At 35.7% G+C, this 26476-nt stretch overlaps 1 protein-coding gene across 9 annotated transcripts in view; it reads left to right on the top strand.

The window, feature by feature from the left end:
• Nucleotides 1-26476, top strand: part of DOP1A (DOP1 leucine zipper like protein A) — a 101937-nt gene that overhangs the window by 14249 nt on the left and 61212 nt on the right. For 4 of the 9 annotated variants that reach the window (XM_045294482.1, XM_045294480.1, XM_004696289.2 and 1 more), the window contains exons 2-10: nucleotides 494-684; nucleotides 4481-4662; nucleotides 9822-9992; nucleotides 13663-13852; nucleotides 16988-17086; nucleotides 22725-22824; nucleotides 23711-23820; nucleotides 24452-24560; nucleotides 25759-25879. In XM_045294482.1, coding sequence (XP_045150417.1) covers nucleotides 547-684; nucleotides 4481-4662; nucleotides 9822-9992; nucleotides 13663-13852; nucleotides 16988-17086; nucleotides 22725-22824; nucleotides 23711-23820; nucleotides 24452-24560; nucleotides 25759-25879 — 1220 coding nt within the window. In that variant the 5' untranslated portion in view covers nucleotides 494-546. The remainder of the gene's footprint in view (nucleotides 1-493; nucleotides 685-4480; nucleotides 4663-9821; nucleotides 9993-13662; nucleotides 13853-16987; nucleotides 17087-22724; nucleotides 22825-23710; nucleotides 23821-24451; nucleotides 24561-25758; nucleotides 25880-26476) is intronic. The other 5 variants (XM_045294485.1, XM_045294484.1, XM_045294483.1 and 2 more) reach the window with 2 other exon arrangements.

Raw genomic sequence — 26476 nt, 5'->3', positions numbered from 1 at the left:
ATTGAATCAATGGATAGTGAGTTTGAGTGAGTAGCGTTCTAATAGTTCTAATAAAAGTGTTAGAATTCTTACCTTCCTTGTAGAGGATCATCATTCAATTCTTGGTCAATGCCCCTCAAACTCAGTCGACACCCATGTAAGAGGAGGTCTGTGTGTTTCTATGGTATCCACATTTCAGTGGATCTTCCAGGATAAAATGGGTTAGGAAGAGAGTCAATCTTCTGAAACATCAGCCAGTGAAAACCTTGTGGATCACAATGTCTATAGTCTCATTGTGCATGGAGACACCTTGAGTTGAGGCCAACTAGATAGCAGCTAACAACAATAGCAAAAGGAAACATGGATCTTTGAATATTTCCATGACTTTCATACTAGCTGGTCAACAAACCCTTTAGTTTTGTTAAAGGTTAAATAAAGCTAGATCATCTGAACCTTTAAAAAAATACCTTAATACCTTTTATAACCTTAGTTCCTTCTTCAACTTCTTTTGTAGGTAATGATTTTACATGACTTTCAAACTGGTCTCTAGTAGGACTCTGTGGGAGAATGAACACAGAAGAGCTGGAGTTATTGAGTGACTCCAAGTACAGAAATTATGTAGCTGCAATCGACAAAGCCCTGAAGAATTTTGAATACTCTAGTGAATGGGCAGATCTAATATCAGCACTTGGAAAACTCAACAAGGTATGTTCGTTTTATCCATTTCAAAAAGGTGTAAAATTTTAAAAAATCGACATCTATAATTGTTGAATTTCTCAATTTTAAATTAAGAATTTAAGAACATAATCAACCGAATTCTAAGTAGTGTTATTTTACTTAATGACTTCCACGCTTTCATTGTCAGGCGTACTAGTAAGACTTTAGAACAGGAATGGGGAATGTCCAGCCATGAGCTGCGTAAGGCCGTGGAATCAATACCAGTTAACATCACACACCTAACCAAAGAGAAGCAGTTCCAGCCCTCACATTCATACTCAAATTTGCTGTATCGAGTCTATTCCAACCCAGAACGACCCTATAGGGCAGGGGAGAATTGACCCTGTGGGTTTCTCAGAGTTTAACTCTGCCCCCCCCCCCCCCCCCCCCCCCCCGCCAATTTTAACATGGCAATTTATTTTGTGAATATTTTAGTATAATTTAATATACACATGATACATTAAACAACACATTAACAGTATCATCCTTTTGAAAAGCAGTCACCAATAGATAGAAGCTGTGAAATTTCTTTACTTTTACTTAGCACTTAATTTGAATGGATAATACTGTATCTGTTTCCCCATTTTGATCTAACCCCTGTGGATAAATTTATCCAACTCTTAGTTTTTTGGGTTTTTTTTGAGAAATCCGTATCTTTCTCTTGTGGAGTGGCTGGTGGTTCAAACTGATGACCTTGTGGTTGGCAGCCCAACTCAATTCATAACCTGCTGTGCCACCAGGGTTCCTTAGCCATCACATAAATTCAGTGTTTGACAGTATGGCCTGTGAATGATGCTATTAACATCCAAATAGCCCTTGGCAAGAAAAGGTTCCCCACTCCTCCTTTAGAAGTTCTAAGGTGAAGAAACAAGAGTGATTAAAAGTACAGTTGTTATCATGATTACTTATCAAAACATAAGACAAGTTATCAAATGTACTAACCCTGAGGGCTAATAAGTATCTGTAATTGAGCATCAGATATAGTCTAACATTCCTGGCCACAAAATTACAAATACCAGATGGAAATCAGTATGGTAGACAGCAGCAGGGAAGCCGTTGAACCCAGTGGGCTTTTGTTATATGCACCAATCTTACAAGACTGCTCTTAGCCTTGCAGCTTAGCCTTCAGTAATCATTCTTGATGTGCTTATACCTTGAGTCAAAATTTTCTCATCACACCTATAACTTTTTTCCACTATCTTTATGCTTGTTACTGAGTAGAAATGCATCTAAGTATTAAAGGATTGGAGCCATATAGGAAAGGAGAGCTCTTCTAATAACTTAATATTAGCAGAGCATACAATTTTCAGGAAAGAAATTAGTCATAAAATATATACAAGGATGCTGTTTTGGTTTATTTAACCTGATGCTACAGATAATTCATCACCTTAATACCTTAAGAAAAGCTTCCATTCAAATGAGCCATGAATTTATTTTTGAAAATAGGCATTCATCATTTGAGATTTGAAAAGCTCTTGATTTTGACAACATATTCCATAATTAATTAGAAATTGTAATTAAAGGAATGGGTTTGCTTAAAGGTTGTTAGATTCTCATAATGAAGCTGTTACTAGAAACTGATTTTAAATGCAATTTGTTAACTTATTGGCATTAATTTGCCTAATTAAGCATACAATTAGTTTTATTTATAAACAGATTTCTCTTATATTGATTGGACAAAGTAGAATATCCAAGTTACTGAAGAAATTTGCCTAAAATGTGAAAGAGGCCAGGATTTTATATATGAACGGCCTTTAAAAAGTTCATGGAAAAATTCATTCACCTTTAATTCCATTTTCTGTTAACTTTTTGAAGCCCTCTCATGTATGTGCATTCCTACACCTGGTGGCACTGTGGTTAAAGCCATTCAGCTACTGACTGATCTGAAGATCAACTATTTAAACATCTGAGCAACTCTGCAGGCTAGAGGTGTGACCCTCTGCTTCTGTGTAGATTGACCACCTTGGGAATGCTACAGGGCATTCTGCTCTCTCTTACAAGGCCACTCTTAGTTGAAATCAACTAAACAGGAGTGGGTCTTATTTTTATGAAAACATAAATGTGTACAAATATGAGGGCACTTCAAAAGTTTATGGAAAAAATAGAGTTAAAATAGAATTTTCCCATGAATTTTTGAATCTCCCCTAGTATGTGTGTATGTAAGAGCCTAAATATATGAATTAGTTAAAATGTTTATTGTTAATATAGTGACTATTAATTTTCACTTTATTTACACAAGTTTTCCAATTCAGAAATCTTTTAAGAAAATGGTGTTTTTATTTTTTTCCTCTTTTGGGGGGAGGGGTATGGATAGGGGGCTTATTAATTCCTTTATTGAAACATTTGTATTGTGTATAATTAAATTTCATCCTTCAGAAGTACTTATAGTAGTAATTATATTTTTCTAACAAGTGTATGTAGATACTGGCTCTTTGCTACTATTCTAAAATTCACATGAAAAATCTAGAAATGTCTTGGTTTGAAAGATTGTTTTTCATCGCTGTCTTCTTTTTGCTATAGTTTCCTAAATCTGCTTTTTATTATCTGCTGATACAGTCTTATTTACATTCATTACGTCAAATTTAAAACTGAACCTAACGACTTGTAGTTGGAAGAACATTGACAATGTTTTATCTCAGTGAACATCCGAGATTTCACTATGGAATGAACTGAGAATTTTGGTGCTGGCTCTTTTGCCAGTACTTTGGCAGGCCATTTCATGTAGCGCAACATTAGTGCTTTTTTTTGTAAAGCAGAGGAGTTGGAGTGTATTTTTCTTTTATATTTTACATTCGTTCTGAAACTTTATTCTGGCTTTATGTTATTCTATTAGGACTTAAAATATTGTCTTCTAGCTTCATATGGAACAACCACATTTATGCAATTATATATTACTTACAATAACTAAAATAGTAAAATGTCCTTTGGCTTATTTGCAAGATAGAAATTTGGCCACTCACCTAATTCACAACAAAGAACTTCATGAAAAAGATTATGTCTTGAACCATGTCTCTAAAGAAATAAATATTGTGGTTGAATACATATATAGTGTCAAATTGGGAAATGATATTTGCTTGCAGTAAAAAAAAAGAACAGAAAAGATAGGGAAAACTTAGTATTTATCACAATTTTTTTAATGTAGATGTTTTATTGATAATTGTGTAGAAACTCAAGTATTCATTTAGCAACATTGAGTATTTGAGTAATTATAATTTCACATACATTCTCACAAACATTAGAATTACTTTCTATACATGATTTTTACAACAGAGATTCTTCCTTTTCTAATTATTTAACAAGGCTTCAAAAAGTTTGTGGAAAAAATGGAATAAAAAGATAATGGATGTTTTCCACAAGCTATTTGAAGTTCTTCATATATCTGTGGTCTCGCAACTTTTCCTTATCTATTTCAAGAAAAGATAGCAAAATATGCAGATGTTAATATGATAATCCATTTATCTTACTATAAGATTTATTTTTTAAACTAATTTGGGGGGGAGGTTCTTGATTAAAAATTTGGCCTATATGGACCCAAAACAAACAAATTCTTTTTAAAATTGTCAATTTTATTTTTTATTTATTTTTGAATTGTCAATTGTAATGTCTAATGTGTTCAATGTGCAAACTGATAAATGTGATCAGCATAAAGTTCTTCAGAGGCCTCTACAAATTTTATAATGTAGCCAAAATTACAATGATAAATTGTGAGAGTACTACATGAGAAAATAAAATAAAACTGTATATTTTTTGTTTATCTCAGCTGCCTTAAAATATTTTCTTTAAGGTTCTACAGAATAATGCAAAGTACCAGGTGGTACCCAAAAAGTTGACCATAGGAAAACGCCTAGCTCAATGTCTACATCCAGCATTACCTGGTGGGGTTCATCGGAAGGCACTTGAAACATATGAAATTATCTTTAAAATCATTGGACCTAAGCGACTTGCCAAAGATCTATTTTTATATAGGTAAGAATAATTTTATCTATTTACATGTAGTATAAATATATCTTAGATATTTTTGGAATTTTAGAGAAACTAAAAAGAAAATGAGTTAAAAAATGAAAACATATCTTTTATATTTCAGTAAAATTATTTTTAGATGTTCCTTGTATAACGTAATTTTATTCAGAGTTGTTGAGACTATAGTACATTCTACCTTTTTAAAACTGAGAACTAATCGGTGAAGAAATAGAATACCTTGATCTCCAAAGCAGCATCGAAAGACTTGTTTGTGACTTTGGTGACACTGCATCCCCCTCTTTCTCAGTGTCTTTTGCTCGCCATCCCTCCTTCACCTGAACTCAGCATGCAGAGGTTTTGAGGCCGTACTGAGAGCTTTGCGATAACAGTGGTTAAGCAAAGATGGTGGAATCATAGCACTTACCTTTACCACTAACTAGCTATGTAATTTTTAATCTTTTTCTTTCTTTCTTTCTTTTCTTAATCTTTGCATTCTTAACTGCAAAATGAGGAAAAGAATAATAGGAGATGATCAACACACTAGCATTATTAAAAGAATTAAAATATCTAATGTATATGTAAATTTCATATAACAATATATAGCATCTATGCTCCCCTAAAATTATTTTCTTATACATATTCCAAATGTATCTTCTTCTCTTTACCTCCACTAGAAACATCTAATTAGGCATCATCCCTAGCCTGAGTTTTGTCTTCAACTCCCTCATGTTCACCTAACATTTATGTTCCCACAACCAAGAGGGATTCTACTGTTTGCAGAAAAATTCCATTATCTATTAATTCCATTTATCGTGATCTTCTTGAATCCCCTTCATACTCTATTTTCTACTCCAACTCATAGTGACCCTGTAGAACGGAGTAGAACTGAACCCGTTTCCTGAGACTGTAAATCAGAGTTTCGCAACCTTCCTAATGCTACGACCCTTTAATAAAGTTCCTCATGTTATGACCTCCAACCATAACATTATTTTCATTGCTACTTCATAATTGTAATTTTACTAGTGTTATGAATCATAATGTAAATATCTGATATGCAGGATGTATTTTCATTGTTACAAATCGAACATATTTAAATCATAGTGATTAATCACAAAAACAATATGTAATTATATATTGTGAAATATTTATTTCTAATTACAAAGAAATGAAATTTTGTCTTGAAGCATGGTGTAGCCTGGGTAACAGTCTTCAAGCCAGATACTCAGATGTGGGCGTATCTGAATGTGGGCCTGGAGATGATAGAGGAGTGGTATCTCGGTTCCTAAGACCATTGGAAATTTGTGTTTTCCGATGGTCTTAGGTACCCCTGTGAAAGGGCCATTTGACCCCCAAAGGGGTCGTGACCCACAGGTTAAGAACCACTGCATAAATCCTTCTGGGAGCAGACAGCCTAATATTTGTCTTGGAAAGCAGCTGGTAGGTTTAACTGCCAATCTTTTGGTTAGCAACAGAATAACTCACTACACAACTGGGTTCCTGCTGTTCTCCGCACCAGTAATCTTTTCCACTGATCAAATTTATTACATCATTCCCTGATAAAAACCCACCAATGGCTTCTTCCGGTCACACTTAGAAGAAAAATTCAGTCTTTGTCATGGCTTTTTAGGCTTCATGTATTCTAGCCCTGTTTTACCAGTGACCTCTTCCCCTACTGCTCCTTCCCCACCCATCTGATTTGCTTCACTGTAGTCACACAGGTTTCTTTATTGTTCTTCCCTATGTCTTTGCTGAGCCTTTGCTCTGTAACATTCAGATGTAAGCCTCTGATAAATCTTCACTCCTCAGCAAAGATTTCCCCACTTCCTTGACATGTCTGTTTTGAGTGTTCTGCAGTTTTTGTTTAGACCTCTGGTGGTACAGTTGTTAGGAACTTAACTGCTAACTGGAAGATTGGCAATTAAAACCCACCAGTAGCATTGCAGGAGAAAGTTGTCTTGATTCCATAGAGGTTTATAGCTATGGAAATCCTATAGGATAGTTTTACTCTCTTCTATAGGATCACTGCTAGTCAGAATTGATGTAATAACCATGTATTTGGGTATTAATTTTACTTACTGTTTAGAGGTACGTTTTTTTCACTGAGACTAATTATGATTTGAAGGACTTTTAAGATCTATTTTTAGTGCCTTTCATCAATTCTGAAAATTTTAAATCATTATCTCCAAATTGTCTTTCCTCATTTTAAAACGAGTCAGGATATATTAAATCTTCTCATTCCGATCTTTCTCTTAATGTATCATCTATATTGTTCAGCATTTTGTCTCTTTGTGCGTGATTCTGGGTAATTTCCTCCACCTGTCTTTCAGGTCACTGATTTGTCTGTCTTTTTAAAAATCACTTTACATTTAAAAAGTGTTGATATAAAAGTAATGAAACATAATTGTTAAGTTTGAGTTTTGACAAATGTCATCAATTGTGTCTAATCACTACTCAAAACAATATGTAAGGATTTTTGTCATTCTAGAAAATTCTCTCCTACCCTGTAGCAAGTCAAAATCCCCACCCCAGAACCATAGTTTTTCCTCTCTAGTTTGTGATTTCCCTTTTTACTCTCTTAATGTTATCATGAAAGAGCAAGAAGTTCTTTATATTATGCTTTGAGAAGGTTCTTAATTTTAATAAAATCAACCTACTAGTTTTTTCTATTCTGACTGCTCCTTATGTGCTTCTTATTTAGAGAATCTGCCTGGTATGTGTTGCTAGAACATAGAAATACAATTATTTTTCTTTGTTTGCTTTATACCTACACATTTTATTAACTTCTTAATTGCTTTTGGATCGTTTCAGAATTTCTATGTATGTAATCATATCATCTTTGAATACTGACAACTTTATTTCTTTGCCAATTTTAATATACTCTGGGTTTGTTTTGGGTTTTGTTTTGCCTTATTGCACTGGCTAATACCTATATAATACAGTGCTGAAACATAGTGGCAGTGAATATTTTTGTCTAGATCCCAACCTCAAATATTCAATACTTTTTAAAGGTAATAAACTTTTCATTTATGCTCTATTTATAATTTACTCATCATTTGTAATTCTTTAACTATCACTGAATTTAATTAAATTAATCAGAGAATTATTATTTTATATTTTATGTCAGATTTTATAAACAAATCATGAAACAGAGTTGTTCCTTCTTTGCTATTCACTGGAAGAGTTTATATAACCTTAATTTAATTCTGTTATAGTTGGACAGTTTCACCATTGAAGCCATCTGGAATTTATCTTTCGTAAAAATGTCCTGGCAATGACACTTGTGAGGCAGAGGTCATAGGAGTCTGTGTCCACCCTCCTACTATTTTGTCAATTCTAACACCAACTGCTCCTCCCACCTCACTCCTTCACTGGTTTTAATAAGTCGTTGCAATGGCCACACAGACCTCACAGACCATACTCATAGTTACGAGGTCTGTTATGGAAGGAACAGGTTACAATTCCTTTTCAGAAACACTCGGGATACAGTTTTTCATTCTGGACAGCCTCTTCTAGTCATGCCTGAAATAGGCCTCTCTCTCCCTTGGCCTTTTAGGTCTCTTGGGCTGAAGAAAGAAGAGGGAGGCTGTTTGTTCCCGTAAAGGTTTATAGCCACAGAAACCCTATATAGTATCATGATGAGTTGGAATTGACTAAGTAGTGGTGGGTTTTGTTGTTTTTTTTCTTGGTAGGAGATTTCCTGTGTGTATATTTTAATAAATTCCTGGTATCATGTTAAGAAATTTACTTTCTATCCTTAGTTTTCTGAGGGTTTTCATTGTAAAACAATTAAATTTGTCAAATGCCTTTTCTGCTTCAATCAAAATAAATTCTATTAATGTGGCTTATTATATTTCTTGATTTTCTTATGTTGTTCCACATGTCATCCTGCAATATCCCTGCTTAGTCTTGGGTATGCATTGGGTAAAAATTTGCTTTTGTTAATTTTTGATTTGTTGTTGAAAACTGGGAATTTGAATATTATAATGTGATATAACCCTAGAAATCAAATTCTCCTTAACTAGTGTTTGCTTGCTTTGTGTGTCAGTGTTCAAATTGTTAAAATCTGCAGTACTTTGTTCATTTAGTCACTTCTCTTTATTCTTTTTGCAAATACTGACTACCTGGTTGTATAAACACTGCAATCTCTATTCCCTGGTTTGTGTTCAGCTTTGTTTTGATTGCCAGGGGTATAGCCTGCACATTAGTGCCTTTGTGCTAGGGCACTGCTAGGTTTACCGGAGCCTAGGGAAAAGCCCATGTAAAAGTGTTCTCGGATATTTTCTGAGCAAGAGTCTTCCTGGGAATGGCAGTGGCTTTCTTAGTTCTCCAGAATACCCATTCTCTTGAGTGCCATAATCTCCCACAGAACTCTCCCAATTTTCTCTTCCCCACTCTGAAGTTTAAATCTCAATCACTGTCCTTAGCCCTAGGTGGGCCTGCATGAGCACCCAGATAGGCCAAATTGAAAATGGGCTTCATTCCTTCAGGTAGCCTCTTTGGTTGAGTAACATGGAGAAAAACAAAGGTTTGACACTGCCTTTGTCTTTATCTTGAATTGGTGTTTGCTCAATTGTTTTGACAGGTTTCCAGATTTTTTATTAAGTTGTTTCTGTTTGTCATGTGTGTGTATGTCTCTCTGTCTGTCTGTCTGGAGGATGAGAGCATATACTAGCTTCCAACCAAACTCATTGCTATCAAGCCTGTTCTGACTCATAGAGACCCTGTAGGAAAGAGTAGAATTGCCCCTGTGGGCTTCTCATACTGTATCTCTTTACAGGATAATAAGCCTCATCTTTCTCATGTGGAACAGCCAGCACTGCCATTTTGCCCCTCTTCTGCGATGCCATTTTTCAAAATGATGATTACAAGGCAGGCAGAAGATTGAGGGTTATTGGGTTTTTTATTTTTTTGGAGAGGGGCTGGATATCTGTTCAAGAATTGTGCTATGTGAAGACCTCATTAAACAGCCAGGCCTGTGAATATTAAGCTTAAGTGAGAGACCAGTGTTGTTGTTTTAATAGATTTAGAAGTTATGAATGTACCGAGTATAATCTTAAATGAATCTGTATACCTCACTGTTTTATCAAAAAGATTTCATATATGCATTCAGTTTCATATGAGTTACAGTTTTGTAGTTATGCTCTTCCTTTTTTCTTTTTAAATAGTTCTGGATTATTTCCTCTTCTTGCAAATGCTGCCATGTCTGTGAAACCAACATTGCTAGGTTTGTATGAGATCTATTACCTGCCTTTGGGTAAAACACTGAAGCCTGGCCTACAGGGATTGCTAACTGGCATCCTTCCAGGCTTAGAAGAAGGATCAGAATACTATGAAAGGTAAGATGATGCTAGTTAGTGGTGCAGCTAAGTAATTCAAGCTAAGTAATTGGATTTGTTTAGCAAGCATCTTTAAATCAATTGTTTTTAGCATTACTAAAATGAATATGTCATTGAAAATTTGTAGAGCAATAAAAATTCATGATTATGTGTATAGTCTGTGCTCAGTATAGGAAATATAGCTAGGTGGTACGCGCATAGACTTGGGAATTAGAAGGTCTATATTCATATCCTATATCTACTAACTGTGAGCTTAGACAAGCTTTTTCATTTTCTTAAAATTATCTCATTTCCTCATCTACAAAATAAGCAAAATACCTATTTCAATGTGTTAATATAATAATGAAATAACTTACCATAGTCCCTAGCATATAAAAGTCACTCAAGAGATAGTGGCTCAGTTTTAAATAATGTACCAGATAGGACCTTTAGATTAATAAAAACAATGACATGTGCCCCAAACAATTTGCCATGTGCCAAATATTTCTGTACTGTAATGGTTATAAATACTTTGGACTAGGTTAAGTTGTAGGAGCCCTAGTACCTTAATGGGTTGCACCTTGTGTAACTAAGGTGAGCATTGAAAACCACCACCTGCTCCTTAGGAGAAAAATGAGGCTTTTCCATTCCTGTAAAGATGATTCCGTCTCAAACCCACCGGGCCAGTTATGCTCTGCCCTATATTAACTTGATGGCAGTGAAGTTAATTACTTTAACCATGTCATTACTTGTTGACATGGGAAGTTAATTACTTTAACCATGTCATTACTTGTTGACATGGGAAGTTAATTACTTTAACCATGTCATTACTTGTTGACATGGTTCTTTTGATATTATAATATTCAAAGAAAATGACTTGATCTGCTTTTGAGCCTTTTGTTATTTGATATTTAATATTTATTCGATAATTTAATAATTATAGATAGTACATGATGGCATTCATGGCTTTAATATTAGTGTTACTATTTGAGGGGGGTAGCCCCCCAAAATGGGAAAAATAGCTCCGCTGGTGGAGCTTTGGGAGTATGCATTTTTCCTGATAGGTGAGCATTGAACAACTTGCTCTGAGTTAGTGCATCCAGTGGCATTGCCTGGGAAGGTTCTCTCTGGTTACATTGAATTTTTTCTTAAAAGCAGTTTCACTTCAACCTCATTTTTTGTGATGCCCGATTGAAGAGAACAGCAGGTCAGCCGTGAAATTTTGTTTCCTGCTTGGGAAAAATGCTGCAGAACTATTGTGATGTTGAACACAGCTTACAAGTACGGCACTATGGGAAAAACACATGTATATTAATGCTATTCACTTTTCAAAAAAAAATGAAATGTCAATTGATTACAAACCTCATTCTGGACGTCTGTCAACTTCTTGAACAGATGAAAATGTCAACAAAATGTGTGCCCTTGTGCTTGAAGACCAATGACTATGGACCATTGAAGAGATGGGGGAGTTATCTGGACTATCTTGGGAGCTCAGTTCAGCAAATTTCAGTGGAAGATTTGGGAATGAAAAGGTCACTGCAAAATTTGTACCTCGGGATCTGACTGACAAGCAGAAAGTGCATCTAGTGGAAACATGCCATGCCTTTGAAAGAACAACTCTGAAGTGATCCGGACTTTTTTTTTCTCAAGGTCATTACTGGTGAGGGAGCATGGTGCTATTGTTATGACCCCGAAAGCAAATATCAGTCAAGCCAGTGGAAGGACACCATCATCACCTTGCCCCCAAAGCTCGTCAGGTGAAATCACAGATCAAGATGATGTTAACTTGTTTCTTTTGATGTGAGGGGGATAGTGCATTTGGAGTTCATTCCACCAGGTCCAACTGTTAATCAAGCTTTCTATTTAGAGGTTCTGAAATAATTGTATAACAGTGTGTGACAAAATAGACCTAATTTGTGGCAGATGGGGGACTGGTTTTGCCACCACAACAATGCACCTGCTCACACAGTCATGTCGGTGCACCAGTTTTGGGTATAAAACAACATGCTCTCTTGCCCCATGCACCTTACTCACCTAACCTCACTCTGTGCCACTTTTTTGTTTCCTCGAATGGAGAGGGACATGAAAAGACAACAATTTGATGACATAGAAGAGGTGAAGGAAAAAACAAGGGAGGTGCAGTCAGCCATGCAAACAGATGAGTTTAAGAAATGTTTCCAAGAATGGAATTGCAGATTTGATAAACGTATTAAGTGTAATGGAGAGTACTTTGAAGGTGATAAGGTGGTTTTTCAAAAAAATTAAATACATAGCTCTGGAAAAAATTCTGTTTTGTGGGGGTATCCTCTTGGAAAGAAATGAAGTGGCAAACTCTCTTCGTGAGTAAACCTAATGATTTAAATTAAAAGAATTCTGGTGTATTTTTCAGTTACTCTAATTATATCAGCTGGTCCCATAATGCAGTAAAGATCTTATCCTGGAAATATTGCATTTCTCTGCTTTGAGAGGAAATATTCTTTTCCCCACAGTTTATAATTTGTTTTTGTTAACTAAACCTTTTTACTTTTTTGTATATAATTTTAGAACATTAATATGAAATCACTTTTTTTAGTTTATACATCTGTTAATGTTTCATATTGCCAAATTAATTCCCCTGAGAACATGGAATCAATAACACTTGATAATACTTATCAGTTAAAAATTTAGCATAGAAATTAATAATGATTTTGATGACTATAGTATCTATGTGATTTATTGATTATTATTTATCATGTGTTCTTAATTTTGTTATAGGTGTAATTAAATTATTATGGATTATAATAGTATATGATGTACTAATAAAAAGGAAACATTTACTAAAGTACTTGGATTTTTTTAGGACAACACAAGATACGTTGTAGTATAGGAGGACTATTAACTAAAATATATCTTATTACTTAAGAGGACTTCAAGAACCCAGTGAGGTAGAGAGGGCTTGTGTAATTTTTGTGGTTATTTTCATTTTTTAGAAGGGAGAACGATGGAAAGATTAATGACTTTGTGAGGTTTTAATCAAATATTCTCTACTTGATTTCTCTGGACTTTTGATATCCATTGCAATGGGTCCAATTAAGTGCCCAGAAGCACCCCACTTGGCAAGCCAATCTCCTGCATAGAAGAACTTAACTTTACTTGTTCTATAGCTTGGGAAGTCCATCATTCTGTTCCATTCTCTGGCGCCTAGTTCTGCTGCTGCTCTGAGCTGTCTTCTGGATCCAGAAGGTTCCTTGCACAGGAACCTTGGATCCAGAGGACTTGCTCCACCCCTGGCTTTTGTTGGTATTGAGATTGAGATCCCTCTCTTGCTTCTCAGAGAGCTCATTTTGGACACAGCAGGATGGCACTCCAGGGAATCCTGTTCTCAGTTACTCACATGGAAATCTTACCAGCATTGTCCTCCACCCTCTTACCAGGAGCATGCAGGGAAAGGTGGTTTGATGGGACTTAGACTTGGGCTAAAAAATGCAGGACCCTTGCAGCCTTTCCTAAAGTCACATGGCTAGGAAATGGTGGACCTAGTACTTAAATCCAGTCATCCCCAAATAAAGTATGTCAAGTTTCCAATCAGTTACACTTACTTCCAAGCAGATCTTTGATGCTTTTAAGAATTCTGGCCAAGCATGATGATTGGTTGGTATATAAGAATGTGAAACTAAGTGTTTCCCTTCTCATCATTTTGTGTTGTACTCAGAACAAACACATTGTTGGAAAAGGTTGCTGCTGCAGTGGACCAGTCCGCGTTCTACAGTGCTCTCTGGGGGAGTCTTCTCACTAGTCCTGCAGTGCGTTTACCTGGAATCACCTATGTTCTCTCACATTTGAATAGGAAGCTTTCCATGGAAGACCAACTGTATATAATTGGCAGTGATATTGAACTAATGGTAAGTTTAGTTGCACATTTTGTGAATATTTCTGTGGAGCCAGTCACTATTCCAGACCTAATGAGGATAGGAGGATAGAGCTGTGAGCAAAGTTTGTTTCCATAGAGCTTAATACAGATTAAACTAGGCAGTAATTATTGTTTTTAAAAGTTAAAATTTGCATTATCTGTTTAGTCACATGAAGCATCCTGGTCGTGTAGTTGTTATGCATTGGGCTGCGACCCAGATGGTTGTTACAGATTTAGAAACCCACAGGGGTCGCTATGAGTCAGCATTGACTCTTTGCCAGTGAGTTTGGTTTGATTGTAGTATCATTGAAGCAATACACGCGCTAACGCTGGTTAACTGCCACACAATTTACTTGTGTTTCATGTCCTCTATACAGGCTCACTGGGAGTTTGAATTGATACCATAGCAATGGATTTGTTTTTATTTTATTTTAAGTACTTTATTTTTTTAATCATTTTATTAGGGGCTCATACAACTCTTATCACAATCCATACACACATCAATTGTATGAAGCACATTTGTACATTCATTGCCCTCATCATTCTCAAAACATCCCCTCTCTACCCAAGCCCCTGGCATCAGTTCCTCATTTTTTTCCTTCCCCCCTGCTCCCTGCTCCCTCATGAACCCTTGATAATTTACAAATTGTGATTTTTGTTATATCTTACACTGTCTGGCATCTCTCTTCACCCACTTTGCTGTTGTCCGTCCCCCAGGGAGGAGGTTATATATTGATCCTTATAGTCGGTTCCCCCTTTCCAATGCACTCTCCCTCTACCCTTCCGGTATTGCCACTCACACCACTGGTCCTGAAGGGATCATCTGCCCTGGATTCCCTGTGTTTCCAGTTTCTATCTGTACCAGTGTACATCCTCTGGTCTAGCCGGATTAGTGAGGTAGAATTGGGATCATGATAGTAGGGGGGGAGGAAGCATTTAGGAACTACAGGAAAGTTGTATGTTTCATGGTTGCTACATCGCTCCCTGACTTGCTCATCTGCTCCCGAGACCCTTCTGTAAGGGGATGTCCAGTGGCATACAAATGGGCTTTGGGTCTCCACTCCACACTCCCCCCTTGATTCACTATGATAAGATTTTTTGTTCTGATGATGCCTGATAGCTGATCCCTTTGACACCTCGTGATCGCACAGGCTGGTGTGCTTCTTCCATGTGGGCTTTGTTGCTTCTGAGCTAGATGGCGGCTTGTTTACCTTCAAGCCTTTAAGACCTCAGGCACTCTATCTTTTGATAGCCGGGCACCACCAGCTGTCTTTGCCACATTTGCTTATGCACCCATTTGCCTTCAGCGATCAAATCAGGGAGGTGAGCAAACAATGATATGATTGATACCTGATAACTAATCCCTTCGGCACCTCGTGATCATGCAGACTGGTGTGCTTCTTCCATGTGGGCTTTGTTGCTTCTGAGCTAGATGGCCACTTGTTTACCTATTTTTGTTTTGTTATGCATTGTATGAAGATTCCAATTATTGGCATTCTCACCAACACTTCTTATTGTCTTGTTGCTTATACGAAAATGTTATTGCAATATGATCCTGATCTTCATTTATTTAGTGACTAAGGAAGTGCATTGTTCCATGTGCTTATTGGTCATTCATATATCTTCTTTGGAGAAAGGTCTATTCAAATCCTTTGCTCATTAAGGAAAAAAAGTTTTACTTTGTATTATTGAGATGTAAGAGTTCTTTATCTATTCTGGATATAAGTCCTTCATCAAATGTATGATTTGCAAATATTTCCCTCCATTTTGTAGTTGTTTCACTTTCTGCAAAGTGTCTTTTGAAGCACAAAAGTTTTAACATTTAAGGAACTCCAGTTCAATGTTTTATTTCTTTTGTAGCTTGTGCTGCTAGTGTTTCTTTGTAAAATATCATTGTCTAACCCAAGATCAAGAAGTTTCACACCTGATTTTTTTTCTAGTATGTTGAATTTTACAAGAAACTGCTGAACTATTTTCAAAGTGGCTATACCATTTATTTATGCAGATTCTTAAATGTACTTTTAATATGTATCATTTTTATAATTTAATGAAAAATTTAAACCTATTTTTAATTTATTTAAAAAGTAAATGACATGCTGGGGAAAATATTTGCAACACAAAATAGTCAAAAGACTGAACTATCTGATATTCAAAGAACTACAGTAAATCCATAAATCCACATTAACAATCTACCAGAAAAATTAATTTAAAAAATTACTAACAGGAAATTAAAAATGCAGGCAGGCATAAAATAAAATTTTCAATATTATTCATAGGAGAAAAAAATTTTTGTGGCAAAAATTTAATCAAAATATTATGAAACAATGGGAATATAAATGGATACAATCTTATTAGAAATTAGTATTTAAATTGCAAAAAGTGAAAACAGTACTTAAATTGTAATAAGATTTACTCACTTGACCTGATAGTTTTACTTCTTGAGATTTATCCTACATATGTACATATAAATATCCAACAAATATATTTATATCACATTTATAAATACAGTTTTATTTATAATAGTGAATATTTGAGAATATTATAAATGTCCATCAGGAGGCATAGAGTAAAATCACAGTGAGTTCTAAATAGAATTAAATACTTTGGCCATTTAATAAAATAAAGGTTTATATAGTGAAAGGCAATTCTCCAAAATATAATGTAAAATTTTCAAAAAGGTGTGTGCATTTCTTCGTAATATGTTTAACCTGTTGACTTGTTTTATAGGTAAATTATATGTCAATAAAACTGCTAAATAAACAAAATTAAAAGCCAAGTGTAGAACAGTGCGTTCAATATGCCTTTATGAGAAAGAAAGGATTTGGAACATATAAATGTATATTTTTAATTTATTTACAGAAAATTGATTTGTATAAAATATTCACTAGCGATACACTGGTGGTTAGGATATGGAGATGGGTGAGCATGTTTTCACTGTATACTCTTTAGTAATTGTGAATTTTAAACCAACATAATATATATGGCTAGTCAAATCATAGTGGATATGTTTGATTATTGACAAGATGACAGCATATGTATTTGGAATTATGGAGAAAGTATGGAATCGTTACATTTGTATGTTAGAATTTCCTCGGTGTAATAGATGGTAAAGGCTCTCTAATTTCAGGTAGAAGCAGTAAGTACTTCAGTGCAGGACTCAAGTGTCCTCGTACAGAGAAGCACACTGGACCTCATACTCTTCTGTTTTCCATTCCACATGAGTCAGGTAAGCAGCTGTCATGACACCAACAGAAAGGACGCTTTGGAAAATCATGGGATCATGATGTATGAAGACACTTCAAAAAGTTCACAGGAAAATTTCATTTTTTAGACTTTGTTTTTCCAAGAATGTTTGAACCCTCTTCTATCCTTATTTCGTAAAGGCACGTGTAGGATTCTTTTTCTTTCTTTTTTAAAGAAGCCGAATTTGTGAAAAAGTTGAAGGGAAAAAAAGGTTTATTGATTTGAATAAGAATATGGTCATTGAAAATGATTATTTTTCACCTTTAGTAGAAGAAAATTATGAAACTTGACTATTAAAAGCAAAAAATAGTCAGTGTTAAGTCTGTTAGCCATCATCTATCCTGATCTTATCTTATGATGTGTTATGTTGATGATTGTTGGAAATGTGACCAATCCATAGCCAAATTGATTGCCAAATATTGTCACTGTGACAATCTGTAGTGCTTTTATTACATATGAGAACAACTGATTTGACAAAGCACATTCCTGGAACTTAATTTAATCAGCTTCCTCATTTTCTAAAGAAATGACCTTCAATTCCTTTGGAGTTCGGAAACTTCAATGAAGAGTACTTTAGAGTACCAGTATGGTAACATTCAGAGTGGTAGAAACAAATATTTAATGAGTAATCAGATACATAACATTTATACTTTGAAATAGTACATTTTCTTTTTAAAAAGGAATTAGCAGAAAAGACTAGTCCTGTAGTTAATAGATTACCATATTAAATGTTTATAATGATATAGAATTTTCAGTTTTTCTATATTTTACTTTTGAAAGCTTAATTATTTTTTAATTTTATTTATTTAATCATTTTATTAGGAGCTCATACAACTCTTATCACAATCCATGCATACATCAATTGTGTAAAGCACATTTGTACATTCATTGCCCTCATCATACTCAAAACAGTTGCTCTCCACTTAAGCCCCTGGCATCAGCTCATTTTTCCCCCTCCCTCCCTGCTCTCCCGTCCCTCATGAACACTTGATAATTTATAAATTATTATTTTGTCATACCTTGCACTGTCCAATGTCTCCCTTCACCCACACTGCTGTTGTACATCCCTCAGGGAGGAGGTTATATGTAGATCTTTGTAATTGGTTCCCCCTTTTCACCCTACCCTCCCTCCACCCTCCTGGTATCGCCACTCTCACCACTGGGCCTGAAGGAATCATCCACCCTGGATTCTCTGTGTTTCCAGTTCCTGTTTGTACCAGTGTACATCCTCTGGTCTAGGCAGATTTGTAAGGTAGAATTGGGATCATGATATGGGGGGGTGCGGTGGGGGAGGAGGAAGCATTTAGGAACTAGAGGAAAGTTGTATGTTTCATCGTTGCTACATCGCACCCTGACTGGCTTGTTGCCTCCCCGAAACCCTTCTGTAAGGGGATGTCTGATTGCCTACAGATGGGCTTTGGGTCTCCACTCTGCTTTCCTTCTCATTCACAATGATAAGATTTTTTGTTCTGATGATGCCTGATACCTGATCCCTTCGACACTCGTGATTGCACAGGCTGGTATGCTTCTTCCATGTGGGCTTTGTTGCTTCTGAGCTAGATGATGGCTTGTTTACCTTCAAGCCTTTAAGACCTCAGACGCTATATCTTTTGATAGCCAGGCACCACCAGCTTTCTTTACCACATTTGCTTATGCACCCATTCAGAGATCGTATGAGGGAGGTGAGCACACAATGATATGATTTTTTGTTCTTTGATGCCTGATAACTAATCCCTTTGGCACCTCATGATCACGCAGGCTGGTGTGCTTCTTCCATGTGGGCTTTTTTGCTTCTGAGCTAGATGGATGCTTGTTTACCTTCAAGCCTTTAAGACCCCAGACACTATATCTTTTGATAGCCGGGCACCATCAGCTTTCTTCATCACATTTGCTTATTCACATGCTTTGTCTTCAGCGATTGTGTTGGGAAGGTGAGCATCATAGAATGCTGGTTTAATAGAACAAAGTATTCTTGAATTGAGGGAGTACTTGAGTGGAGGCCCAATGTCCATCTGCTACCTTAATACTAAACTTATAAATATATGCACATAGATCTATTTCCCCATCCTCATATATAAACATATTTACATATGTACATGCCTTTATTTAGACCTCTATAAATGCCCTTTGCCTCCTAGCTCTTTCCTCTATTTTCTTTGACTTTCCTTTTTTCCAACTATCATGTTCAGTCTTCATTTGGATTTCAGTAATTATTCTTGTTTACATTACCCTTGATCACACCCTACCAGGCCTCCTACATCCTCCTCACCACCGATTTGGATCACTTGTTCCTTGTCCCTGGGTTTGTTAACATCACTACCTTTCCCCACACCTCCCCATCTCCTATGTCCCCCCAGAAATGTTGTCCTGTTGTTTTCTCCTCCAGATTGTTCATCCAGCCTATCTTATTTAGGCAGACCTGCAGAGATAACAACATGCACAAAAACAAGACAAAGCAAAACCAAGCAACAAAATAAATCAACAAGCCAATGACAGAAAAACAAAACATAACACAAGAAAGAAAAGCTTGTAGTTAGTTCAAGGACTGTTTGTTGGCCTTTAGCAGTGTTTTCCAGTCAAGTCTGTTGGGGCACCAAGCCCTGACCCCAAAGTCTATTTTTGGTAGTATCTGGGGACATCGTTGCTCTGTTCCCCTTGCTGTTCTGTTGCACACCCTTAGTGTTTTGCCTCGGTCTGGTAGGATCAGATCGTGTGGAATTCCCACACTGTCTCCAGTGTTGTCCCCTGTAGGGCTATGGGTCAGTGAGGGGTGTTGTGTCTTAATAGTGGTCCCGGCCATGTGGTCTTCTCTGTGAATTGGCTGCTCTGATCAGTAATATCGTCCTCAAGGCTTGGTGGGCCAGATGTGCTCCACTCTCTCTTCCTCTAAAACTTAATTATTAATAATGTAATAGTTTTATACTTCGCTGCCTAAGTTGTACCTATTTGGAACTTAAACCAGTCCCAGTTTCCATTTTGAGACTTTCTAGAGAATATTCTTTAATACAAAATATTGACAAATAATATTTTGTTAAAAATTAGTTCCGTTATTAATAAACTCTTCTTAATCTGTTTCATTAAAAGTCTTGTATTTGGATTGGATCTTTTACTCATGATTGGTTATCTGGAAAACATTGTTTTATTGACTTATACAGTATAGATTATTCAGATGTTGATATATTTCATTATACAGTATCAACCTATTATATTTATTATTATTTCCACTGATCTCTTTAAAGTATTTTTAGTATCAGAAATCTTTCAAACTCAATAATGGGCAGCTTTCAAGCAAACGTAATTTACTTAAATATAATTTCAAGTCAAATACAAAGTTTTAACTTTAAAAGATTAATGTTGCTTTCCTTGAAGTGACGATCTCACTTTATTTTTTTTTTTAGAAACTCTCCACCAAGTACCCAAGGTTAATAATCCTCATGTGTCAATCATACTTTTGGGTAAAAATGGTATTATCCAGTAGGAAAAAGTCTGATAATTCAGTTCACACACAAGCGGTTATGTAAGTGCTGTGTCTTGAGACAGCCATCATATGTCAGTATATACCATAAATGTTTATGTGTAGTTACCACTTTATTACATAAAATACTAAAAAGACTGGTCCTTTAAACAAGTATTTAATAAAATATATCTTTACTGTTTCATAGCATTCTTAAGTAAATCTGGATTTTCCCCCCCTTTTTAACTGCAAATACTCAATCGGTAATAAACCATGGAATGACATGTACAGTGGCTACCACTACTGTTCTACCATTTTTCATGCTAAAGAGCCAGCAGTTTTACCCACCATTGCTTTTGGTTATCAGAACAAATGTGAACATGACAAATAAAAACAAAAAGTCAAAATAATTTTTGTGTATTATTATAAGAATAATTTTATTTCGTAGACATCCTCCTGAAAAAGTCTTGGAGTATTGCCTAGATCATAGACGTACCAGGGAGATAAAAAAAAAAAAATTGATGCCACCTTGGCAATGAAGAACTTTGTACTAGAACCCATAATCCGGATAATGTGCAGACAGCCGCTTTTGCAGCCCTCTCGGATTGCTGCAGCTCCTCTCAGGGTGATAATCACCCATTTTGGAAATCAGTGTCTGAGATTAATACAACATATCTGTGTTTACTTCAATGAATGTAATCTGTCAGCTGTAGAAGACTGACCTGTGTTATAAGATTCCTTTAGATGAATCAGCAGAGCAAATCCCTTTCTAATCCTAAAAAAAAGAATGGTAGGATATGATTTACTGGTTTATGATTAAAAGCCAAGTGGGCCAAGAAAATGATGCAAGTAAGTTATCCCCTGAGACGACATGGAACATTATTAAGATTTATTATAGCTGGAAGATGAGTAGATGAGAGTTAATTGTATATATATTTTTCTGTACTTTGGAGTAGCTACAAGTTAAAACATTATTTAAAAAGGCGAATTGAAATAAAAATATAAAATAAAAAGGCGAATTGATGAAAATAGTGAACATTTAAGAAGTGTGTAGTCTATTGACAACACTAGGAATGTGAAAGACTATAAAGGCTGAGTTTTCTTGTATCTGGCCCACCTTCCCTCATTTTCTTGGTTTGGTTTCAAAATTTGAAGTATTAGGTAGGACAAAGAAATTTAACTAGAGATTAAAGTGCTCCAGTTATAACTCCAGCGGATCCCATTAAGGATCCATGTTGCCTAACTTTTCTTTCTGCTTCCTAATCTGTGGAGTGGAACTCATAATTCTTGTACCTGAAGGTCAAATGAAGATTTTTTTTAAAAATTTAAGTCATTTTATTGGAGGCTTTTTACAGGTATTATAACAATCCATATGTCAAATAAATCAAGCAAACTTGTGCATATGTTGCCATTGTCATTTACAAAACCTTGTCTTTCTACTTGAGCCTTTATTATCAGCTCCTCTTCCCCCCTCCCACCCTCCTGAGCCCTTGATAAATTATATGTTATTTCTCATATCTTATACCCGCCTGCTGATCCCTTCACACGTTTGTTATTTGTCCCCTGCATCCATGATTGCTGTTGTTTCTCTCTCACCCCCCCACCCCCCACTTTCATGGTGTCGCTATTCCCATTACTGTTTCTGAGGGCTTTATCTGTTCTGGCTTCCGTGTGTATAGAGCTCTTTATCTGTATCAATGTACATACTCCAGTCTAGCAGGATTTGTGAGGTAAAACTGGGGTCATGATAGTGGGGTAGAGGACGCATTAACGTACCAAGGGAATCTTGTGTTTCATAGGTGCTAAACTGCACGCTGACTGAATCGTCCATTCTTGTGACCCTTCTGTGAGGGGATGTACAATTACTGTATATACTCGTGTATAAGCCGAGTTTTTCAGCACATTTTTAATGCAGTTTTTGTGGTAAAATTAGGTGCTTCAGCTGTTATTCGGGTCAGCTTATACTCGAGTATATATGGTATCTACAGATGGGCTTTGGGTCTCTACTCTGAAACCTCTCCTTTCAAATGAAGATTAATGTTATGTAAAAGTACTTTATGAATCCTAATATTCTGAACATATTTCAAGGTATTTTTTTAAATAGGAAAGAAATGAATATGTTTCATGTTTGTTTATAATTAAAGACCGCTACCTTCTTAATTTTCAGGCCACTAGACCAGATATGATCCGGATCTTGTCGGCAGCCCTTCATGTAGTACTAAGGAGGGATATGTCCCTAAACCGAAGACTCTATGCCTGGCTTCTCGGTAGGTGTGTGGTCATAGCTGGGAATAGTTTGGAAGAAAATGTTCCAGACATGTTTTGTGTATATCTGAAATTAACTCAACTTTACTTAAGTGGACAATAAAGTATAAGAAATACTACATTTTATAAGAAAGTTCTCAACACTTCTTAGGAAAAGATGCTATTTGAATCAATAAGGCCATATTTTCTTGAAAAGATATAAACTAGGTTGTTATTCAATGCAGGGGCAAGATGCCATTTTAATCCATAAGCCTGTATTTTCTTTAAAAGATAGAAATTTAGGTGGTTATTCTATGATGGGGCTTCAAAAAGTGTAGAAAAAATTGGAATTGAGAGATAATGGAACTTTTCCATGAACTTTTTGAAGTCCCCCTATATAAGTAAGTAGACAAAGGATGATAAATTGGTAACCAAAATAATGACATAATTTCCAAAACACTAACCTCATCAAAGACATTGAGACTAGACACAATGAAACTGTTGCTATGTAACACGGGGTTCTAGTCTCCCACTGGCAAGAAAACATTTTGGTCTGCCTTACTTTGTGAGTGTGGTTGACCTGTCTTCATAACTCTTTATTACGTAGAGTGAGAGAGGACAAATATTACTTAGTCATGGATCATCCGAGTCTTCAGTTATTTCACTGTTTTAAAATATTGAAAAAAAACAAACGGGATAATTCTGGAAGAATACTATGATATTCACTTGTGTATTGGATTGGTTTCCTTTTATTAAACTATCTAAAATGATCTCTCTTGCTGACATTGAATGGGATATAAATTGGTAAGTGTTCAGCACTGCTTTTGAGATATTTGCTGTTTTGGTGTTTAGTGAACAACAATTTTGAGAATGACATTTTAATTTATTTTACAATTTGTTTCCATGGAGGTTTTGATAACAACGGTGCTATCATAGGACCCAGAAGCACAAGACACAGTAATCCTGAAGAACATGCTACCTACTATTTCAATACCTTTTCAAAAGAATTATTGGTTCAGGTAATGAATAACCATTCATTTTTCTTCATTGGTTACTCACGGGTCACTAGAGTTACTGAAAAAGTTTAAGACAAATTCTTCCCTTAATTGAATTCATAATTTAAAGGAGTAGAGACAAGAGCCACAAATTAAGAATCCAAATATGGTAGAACCGATATTGTAATGGAAATGCTAAAATGAGCTATGTATGTTTTTCATCTTTTAAACAATTCTGTTGAAGATAACTAAAAATAAACTGAGGAAATACATATTATTGTAAGCATTTTTAAGTGAGTAAGGTTATAGGAATACGACGAGTTTTGAATCCTTAATGAGATATTATTTTTTTATTTTTTTTAATCTATGGGCAAAAAAATTAGTCAATATTTCTTTCTAGATTTGCTTTTACGCTTCCATTTGTTCCTCCAGAGAATAAGCACTATTTTTCCTCTGAGGATAACATTTATCTTTCCTACTTTAGGAAGACAGTCTACAATGGAGAAAAGGTTTTAGAAAAACAATAGGGATATAAATCTCAACTATACATTGCTACATTTAAAAAGATTTAGAAAACAAAGATTTTTGCTTAAGAAGAAGTATGTGCGTCTGTTTACTTAAATGACTTGTTCACTATTGTTTTTATTTTTTTAAGGCAATGGTGGGAATCTTACAAGTGAATGGATTTGGAGAAGAGAGCACGCTAATGCAGGACCTAAAACCATTTCGAATTTTAATTAGTTTACTGGATAAACCTGAGCTAGGTAATTAATATATGCTATACTAGGGGATAAGGTCACACTGGTTTTATATTATTTTATAATAAAGGAGAAGACAAAACACTACTTAGAAAAATTGTTGTATGAGGTGGCCTTTAAGTACAAGGAAGAAAGATGAGGGAGTATACATCCATAAAGATTTACCACCTCAGAAACCCTATAAAGGGTTACTGTGTGTGTGGTTGGAGTTGGTGGCAGTGGGTTTTTAAATATAGGTGCTCATATGTTCTTACCTAAAATTTAGGAAACTGAGAAGATAGAGCTGCACATTCAACCAGTAGATTATTCTCTGTCTACCCTGTACTGTACCGTACATGTAGCAGTAGTCACTATCCAAGCTTTTCTTTTTCAACTTCTTCTATTGGGGCTCCTACATCTCTTATCACAATCCATACATTCCTCCAGGGTGTCAAGCACATTTGCACATATGCCGCCATCATCAGTTGCAAAGCATTCTCTTCCCACTTGAGCCCCTGATATCAGCTCCCCTTTTCTCCGCCCCGTACCCGGGGCCTGCCCTCCCTCACGAACCCTTGATAAGTTATAGATTATTTTTTCTATATTGTTCTCTGGCTCCCCTCACCCACTTTTCCATTGTTCGTCCCCCTCAGAGGGGGTTCTAGGTTGATCCTTGTGTGACAAGCTTTTCTTAATCCTGTTTAAATTATTGAAATCAAAACATTTGTGATCTGTCTGTAACAAATCTGTCATGGCTATCTTATATACTGTATTGCGGAATTTAAAGACTTGAACAAGAAAGAATTTGGTTATATTTCTCAACTTCCTTCCCTACAACCTCTTTATTGTGTGCATTTTTCCTTCATTGTATTTTCTTCTGAGTGGGCTTCAAAAAGTTCATGGAAAAATGGAATTAAAAGATAATGGGATTTTTCCATGAACTTTTTGAAGCCCCTCCATATATTAGTTCTACCTGGAAGTTAGTTATGGTCCCTGAAATAAAAATTACCCCCAAAAAGTTCATTACCCTTGATTATACAATTTCTATTATGTCCCCTTAGATTTTAAAGTTAACATTTATTCATTGTACTGTATCATCATGAGTAGTTTGGTTATTTAAAAAACAAACAAATATTTAAAATTCCTTTAAATAAACCAATTGTTAGACAATAATGATTTGCTACTACTCATTTATTATTGCCTTTAATTTATGTATGTATTTCAGGACCTGTAATTCTGGAAGATGTCCTGATTGAAGTGTTTAGAACATTATATTCCCAGTGCAAAGCAGAATTAGATCTTCAGATGGAACCACCCTTCAGCAAGGATCATGCTCAGTTAAGCAGGTACATCACTAAAAAATGTCTTCATTTATTAATATTCATAAAGTACACGCTCTTATTTATTAAGTGACACGTGAAGTGACAGTTATAACTAGGACTCTTGCTCTATGACGTTCGTGCTCTGAATGAGTAAATTTGCTATAAAAAATGTCTCTGCAGTTTGGTAGTAGTACTAGGCAGTTATAATTTAGAGTGATAACTGCACTGTCTTTCAAACATTGCCACATGGCAGGATACCTTGCCTGGTAACCAGATCTGTTTGCATACAGGGGCTAGTCTCTTTTGATAACTGCACACACTCATGGCTCAGACTCAAGTGAGTCAAAGAGCACTGTTTTTTTTTTGTTTTGTTTTTTTAAGATAGTCTTTTTTTAAAAATCATTTTATTAGGGGCTCATACAACTCTTATCACAATCCATACATACATCAATTGCGTAAAGTGCATTTGTACATTCATTGCCCTCATCATTCTCAAGACATTTCCTCTCCACTTAAGCCCCCCTCATTAGGTCCTCATTTTCCCCCTCCCTCCCCGCTCCCCCCTCCCTTATGAGCCCTTGATAATTTAAAAATTATTTTGTCATATCTTGCCTTGCCCGA

The sequence above is a fragment of the Echinops telfairi genome, unplaced genomic scaffold (assembly GCF_000313985.2).
Source record: "Echinops telfairi isolate 266 unplaced genomic scaffold, ASM31398v2 ScPeMD7_3533;HRSCAF=4204_0, whole genome shotgun sequence".
In the NCBI taxonomy this organism is placed as follows: domain Eukaryota; kingdom Metazoa; phylum Chordata; class Mammalia; order Afrosoricida; family Tenrecidae; genus Echinops; species Echinops telfairi.
This window is presented reverse-complemented; position numbering and strand designations above follow the sequence as displayed.